This window comes from Mytilus californianus, unplaced genomic scaffold (assembly GCF_021869535.1).
Source record: "Mytilus californianus isolate M0D057914Y unplaced genomic scaffold, xbMytCali1.0.p SCAF_11, whole genome shotgun sequence".
NCBI classification, from domain to species: domain Eukaryota; kingdom Metazoa; phylum Mollusca; class Bivalvia; order Mytilida; family Mytilidae; genus Mytilus; species Mytilus californianus.
In genome coordinates, this window is record NW_026262593.1 from 59,917,291 (window position 1) to 59,924,604 (window position 7,314).

At 32.3% G+C, this 7,314-nt stretch overlaps 1 protein-coding gene across 1 annotated transcript; it reads left to right on the top strand.

Annotated features, from left to right (window-relative positions):
• The first annotated feature begins 355 nt into the window (after positions 1-355).
• On the top strand, positions 356-5,014 carry LOC127719261 (uncharacterized). The gene is made up of 6 exons (XM_052225277.1): positions 356-624; positions 1,283-1,438; positions 2,588-2,801; positions 3,147-3,289; positions 3,711-4,203; positions 4,779-5,014. The coding sequence occupies exons 1-6, from the start codon at positions 409-411 to the stop codon at positions 5,012-5,014; spliced, it is 1,458 nt and encodes a 485-aa protein (XP_052081237.1). The 5' UTR covers positions 356-408.
• Positions 5,015-7,314: the final 2,300 nt, after the last annotated feature.

A 7,314-nucleotide genomic window follows, 5' to 3' on the forward strand; every position in this document is an offset into this window, starting at 1 on the left:
TGAACAACACCTGTCATCCATAAATGATTTGTAGATGTTCTAATTAGGTGGGGATTTTGTAGTTTATACCTTTTATGGGTTTTTTTTTCATCTAAAAGCATTGTAAGTAATGTCCATTTTCATAACAATTGTTTTTTTGTGTTTTGAATGGAGTTGAACAATCAAATAGCAGTTTAAAAAAAAAACACACATTTTTTCAGTTATTTGAAAACAATTTAGATAAAGTGCGATCTCACACCTTTTACTTATATTATTAACAGAAGTTCTTAAAAAGAATGATGCATGACTTGTAAGTATGGCTTTTTCTCCTCCATCATGTCAATTAATTGTTCTTGTGGTATTGTTTAAGGTTCAATACTGCACTTTGCCAATCCTCTTGGTTCAGTCTGTCCATCAAGACATATTTCAATGGTGAATGATCCTGACTGGAATGCACTGCAGCAAATTGGTCTCAAAGATCCAAGTGGCAAGAAATGGTCATTACTGTATCAAACACAAAATATTAACAAGGATTTATATGATGATGTTGTTTCTGTTAAACTAGCACGAGACCACAAAAAGATGCAGATGTTTACTGGTGCATATTACATACCTGCAAGTTTTGAAAATGGTGGCACATATCATGTAAGTTAATAAAAGACTTTCTTACCTTCTTTTCAAAATATGAAAAGATAAACAATTATTCTATTTCAACAGAACTGACTCCGTGGTTTTGTAGTAGCATGTCTTGACTGCAGGAGGTTGTGTTTTCCAACCCAGGCTTGATCAAACCAAAGACTGTAAAGATGGTATTTGCTGCTTCTCCATTAAGCCATTCTGCACCAAAAACTTTTCCAACTACTGGTCAGAAGACTAATATTCCGCCATTTTTCTTATGTGTCTAAACAAAGTTTTGAAATACTTGCTAGTTCGAAAAATTTTTTACTAGTCTGGGGCATCTGACTAGTGGCTAACGGTGCACAGTTAAGCACACAGCATTAGGGATTTATTCAGAGCAAAGACTGGTGTGCTCAGAGTCAGAATAAATTGTCAGGGTAGGGTGTCATGTCTTCCTGCCGGCAATAACCTTGTGAACAAGCAAGATAAAAATCTGGCTCGGCATGTTGGTCTAAAACAAAGAAGGGTTAGTATTCACATCGCACTAGCATGTTCTCGTTCTGAATATGCATTAGATATGCCATTGAATTTTAAACAGCCACCAATCCATTTATATTAACAGTCTTTAGCTCAAATTAAAATAGCTTTTAAGTCCAAGCAATTTCATTATTTTATATTCTTTTAGATTTCTGTAAAACCTGCGAACGGACATGGAATTGCTGTAACAGAAATATTATTCTGGGATGGGCAGGATACCAGTATTGCAACCTTTCAATATGAAGAACCAGTTGACTGGGCATCATCAGTTTGTCAGTGTTGTTTACTGAAACCAATACCTTTGGTAAAATCATGTTCATGCTTTTATAAGTGTTTTACTTTTTTATCATATATTATTTCATGTATAGATAGATTTATTAATTTAATGAAAATTTTGGTACTATTGCACACATGGTAGTATATTGGTTTTTATTCAATGATATGGTTTATTCTGGTAAATAGTAAGAAACTGGAAGAAAACATATTAGATATCGTCATCTTTTAAGAATGTTTTCATAGCTTTTTTTTTTTTTTGGGGGGGGGGGGGGGGGGGGGGGGTGTAAAATTAACTTGCACACACAATTGAAGCCTGAAAAATTAAGAAAAAAGAATGATACAAGATTTTTAAGATGACAGATATTTTCAGTGTCTAACATTTGCCAGTAGATCCAGCAGGCAATAAAAGTTATATATAATTGAAATAAGCACCTTCTTCACATTAATATTCAACAATTAAACAGTGGAAATCTAGTGAACGAGAACAATAGAAAATTCACTCTTCTCATGAAAAAGTCAAGAAAATAAGAAATAAAACAATGCCAGTGACAATACTGATCAAAAGTTATTTTCTAAACAATAGTTGTACATTTTTAAGATATATTTGTTATACTGTTTTTAAAAATGTGCATGCAAATACATGATGTTTTATGTTCAGCATTTATTAAGATATTGCATTAGAAGCTTGTTTCACTGAAATTTAAAAAATGTTAAAATTGCTAATCCAGCTGCATACATTAACGGATAATTGGCATGTTCCAGGAAGGTATGCAGCCAGTAGAAAAATAAATTGAAGTTGGTACTTCAGGATTTTTTTTTGCATAGCATAGCAACATTTTAGACCAATTTTACACCAAGCTCCTATAGCCTGCTGTACTCCTCGTTTGCTTTGCTAGGAGGGAAATGATAACATTAAATGGAAATTTTGTTTTGATTTGATTTGATTTTTATTTTTACTATTAACCAGAACGTTTTCTCGTGAATTTCTAATTGATAGCATCCTTGCTAAAACGGGACAAATATTGAAAAGATCAAGTTTTCAGTGTTTACAGGGGAGGTAATATTTTATCACTAGATTTCCCCTCTGTAAATGAATATTTGTGCTTTGATTTAGTCTTTTGATTGTTTTAAAGGCTGACATATGCTGTTTGTTTATCAGACATTTTAAATATTACAGGACTGTGATTATTGTAATTGCTCGAGATATCTGTCAGATAAATATGGAAACAGTACAATACCTACAGTACCTAGTACTACAACAGGAACAACAATCCTGACAACAACACAGCCATATGATATCGTCAATAATCCTGATAACAGTGATGTTTCAGAACCCGTAGATACCAGTAAACCAATAGCACAACGAGCATGTGGCATTCAAGTGTTTTCGGGTACCGTTAAGATAATTTTATTTTTACACAATCTTCACTCAGATATACTGCTGAAGCCTCCATATTGCCATTCTGACTCCTCAGTATGTAGATTTAACATTAAATTATTTTAATCATTTTAAACTCACCTAGCCCAATGGTTCAGTTATGAAAGTAATAATAAAAAAACACAATTATGGTGCTTCAATGAGCACTCATTATTCAATATAGTCCTGATGACACTGCGCTAACAGCTAAACATCATTACCTTATTAAGCACTGACTATGTGTTAACCAGGATGTTGTTGCATTATCTATACTTCATTTTTAATTTTTAGTGAACTGAAATTTGTTTTTCTCTTGCAGATCAAAATCCCAAGATAGTGACTTGGTGTAGATCTTTTAATGACATCTATCCTGTAATGAAGACAGCTGTGGATTATAACATCACAGGAGAATTTGTAAACTTCAAAATCATATTTAAACCCGAGATGGACGATGCAGTTGATGTAAGAATTATATTCGCCATATTTGTTGCATTGTAGGATACCTAGTAGTACAGTACATTGATAATGTTTGCAGTCAAGTTTTTCAAGTCTGCACATTGCATCAATGTACAAAGTAATGTGATATTTTTGAAGGTGTATAGACATACAATAAGGCAGTGTGTCACGAAAAAAATAAATACAAAAAAAAAACAATATCAACAACTTTATGTTTCAAACCTTGGACAGAGCTTCTTCATGATCAAGAAATAGCATCTGATGATTAAGTTTGATTTTTTATATTTTTCCATTTATTACTGATCAATGGACTGAGAAATGGACCTTTTTTTGGCAGCAAACATTACACTTTATACAGACAGCAGCAATTTTCAGGCCAGACACAGGGTTTGGTGGAACTCTTTACAATTTTTCTTTTCTATTTCAGATATCTTTGTGTCTTATTGTATCTGTAAATAATGAGGAATTAACAGAATTATGTGGAATACCTATTCTAAGTAAATCAACAAAATTAGTGCTTCACGTTTTCAACCGTGATAATTTTGTGCCAGATATTACAGATAAATTCAACATATTTTCCACCAAAGCATATTTCAAAAATCTTATCCTGCCACCACCAACCGGTGCACTTTGTCGCTATGGTGATCCATTCAGAGGCGGGACTAATCCGATAATAAAATATGAAGTTGGTATTGGAAGTGACAAACTTTTAACCGATATTGTGCCATTTAGAGAAGTGATAGTACCCTGTATACCTTGCTTTGGAGAATGTTCTAAATATAACTGTGAGAGGAAGTGTAGTGTAAATCAGCAAGTGGATTTCAGGTTTACTTTGACAGACTTAAATTTAAAACCTCAGGTTGTTGATCTGAATGAAACTGGACACTACTATAATAAGACAATAATCTATTATCTTACAGGTTAGTTATTGTAATTATACCCTGGTTTTGACGGAAAATTGGTTGAATTAAGTTATTTCTCCCCAATCTGTATCTGCATTTGTCTGTCCAAACCCTTTTCTGCCATATTTTCTATCGCTAAAAAGTTAATAATAATCCTCTTTTTTTTTGGTTCAAATAGAAAAATCCGATGCTGTTTCACAACAGATTCCAGTTACTTTGTAGAAAGATTGCACATATATTTTTCCAGACATAAGAACTAAGACATTTTATCAGCAAAATTTTCAAAAGAAAGATTTTGGTTAATCAATACAGTTTTCAGCCAAAATTCTTGTAACTTGAGAAAGTTAAAAAATTCAAGCGAATGTCAACTAATTCAATCTTATCAAAGTTAGAATATAATACATATCAGATGTTTTGAAATAATTTGAAAATATGATGGCATTTAGTTGTAAAGATATACTTAAACCTGTGCAACTAGAAAGACTTGTGATACTTGTTTGAGGCAACAAAAAACAAATATCAATCAGAATTCTTACACCTTATATATCATCTCTTGCTTGGTTTCTGATTACACTTTAGTTGATACATTTTAGGAAAAGCTGTTACAGGGGCTGGGGATACTGCACTGTCATCATCGTCAGGATTTTATATTGACCTTACAAGACCTGTGTTTGACCTTGATGTAATGTTGACCAGTCCAATATATATTGATGCAACACAAGGAGAGTTTCAGCCAATTAGATACCAAGCATCCAACAATACTATTAAAGCTTTCTGGAGATGTACAGATGAAGAAAGTCAAATAAAGGTAATGAAGTGCTTGCTTTAACAGAAAAAAGAAACACTATACAATGCACCTGTTGTACTTCTTGTTTGCAATTGATCAAAAATTAAGATTTTAAACAGATTTTTTAAGAAAATGTCAGTTTTGAAATAAATTTTGTGTCCAAACAACAGCTAAATTTGCAGTTCCATAGCTCGATATAACTGCTTTGATAGTCTCTTGGTAGCTTGCTTGTCTTGAGTGTATGAGTTTGTTTCTTCGTTCAGTAATACATGCTGAATAATTAATTCCTGATAGAATCAAAGAAAAGAATGATTACGATCTCTATAGTGACAGCACCAACAAAGATGCAAGTTTCAAAATTTCTAACAAAGTAATTTTGTTAGAAATTTTGAAACTTGCATCTTTGTTGGTGCTGTCACTAAGGCTTGAAAAGATTTGTTTCTGATGCAATTTTATAAATAAAAGGAAGCAACTTTTCAATCTACTATAGATATAATTCTACTTTTAATATTTCTGCTAGCTATAGTGTAGGTCTACTTTTAATATTTCTGCTAGCTATCGTGTAGGTCTATTTGTCAACACTCTTCATTTGCATTATTCAATAATCTCTTAAACTTTTTCATGCTTACTCATTATAAATGTTGAGAATAAAGAAACTAAAAAAAAATTTTAAAAATTCAGTAAAAACCTCTTTTTATAAGAATATTAAAAATTTTGTTACACTTTTAGGAAAATTTGTGGGCTATTGGTGAAACACCAGGTGGAGAGGAAGTTCAAAGTTTTCAGTCCATTGGCTATAACATGACCGCCCTTAATTCATCACTAGAGGGCATCCTAAAGCATAACCATACATACTATGTATCTATCATTTGTATTAATGGTGGTGGGAAATTGGCTTACTGGAATGATACAATAGGTAAGTTGTAAAGGTATAGAACCACTAATTTGGGACCGGTCAGAAAGAACATACAAGAAAGTAGTACATATTACAAACAAAATAGTTCCTACACATAGCTGTATGTCACTATGTAAAATATTTGGGTAATTTTATAGCAAATGGAAGCTTAAGGACGTGGGATCACTGTAAGACCCTTGTTAAAAGTTTCTTTTTAACAATAAAAAAATATACGAAATGAAATTAGGAGAGCATATTTGCCCTGTTGCTCAGATCAGAAATACCTGTTTGTGTACTACCCAACTTACGGGAACAAGTATGCAATTAAAGGTAAGTTAATTTTTTCAGCACAAGTCAGGATAGAGTATAGTTTTGACTTGAAATGACTGTCACTTTATTTGAACTTAAGACAAAATAGCTATAAATGATATAAGTTGCAGAATTTAACATAGAAAGAAATGGGGCTATAAATTAGTGGTGTTATTCCTAAAGAAAATAAGTGAACATTTGTGTGGTCAAAAATTTGTAAACAAAGCAAATATTGTAAGGCATCCTTCAAATGAATGTTTTTTACTAGGCCATCAATACTTTTAAGATTTTAGAAAATGTTATCCAGTGAAACCTGTCCAAACCAAATACCCTTGGGACTTGATGTTTTATTCAGTTTTCACAGGTGTTCAGATTGTAGAGGTAATTGGCAGTTGATGGATTAGAATAATTTCGACACTGTCTGATGATGCCGCTCAGTTGTAGATAGTCAACATCCAAATTTTGATATCCCATAAGTATATCCCAAGACATATTGTAGAGATTATATACTTTCTCAACTCATTAGCTGAAAAGAAAAGGGTTACACTATTTACTGGTGTAATTCACTAGCCAAGAGTTGAAGGGTAACCTTATGAGACAAGAATATAGTCAAAGTAAGTGTATTTAAGAAGCTCCTGAAATATTCAGGACCTCCATTATTCGAATTCAGGATATCCATAAATCATTGAGGACCTCTTGAAATATTACAGGACTTCCATAATTTCATTTTAGGATATCCTGAAGTCGATTTAAGGATGTCCTGAAATCAAATTGTGGTGGTTCTGAAATATTTCCAGATATCCTAAAATTAAATTATGGAGGTCCTCATATCTATTAGGATCCAGAAATGTTTCAGGATATCTTTGAATCTAAGTATGGAGTTCCGGGAATTTTTCAGAATCTCCTTAAAAACAATAATTATGACTAAATCGGCAGCTCATATGACCTCAAGTACTTCATTTTCTTTCACCAGTAAACTCCCTGTTATATTATGATAAAAATCTAAAGAAATTGGCATAAAACCTCATGTGTAAATTAAACAACTACAGTTATATAGATAATCATACAGAGCAAATCTATTTTGTATTAAAATGTTTTTTTTTCATTTATTTAGGTGTTGTAGTACTATTGGAGCCAC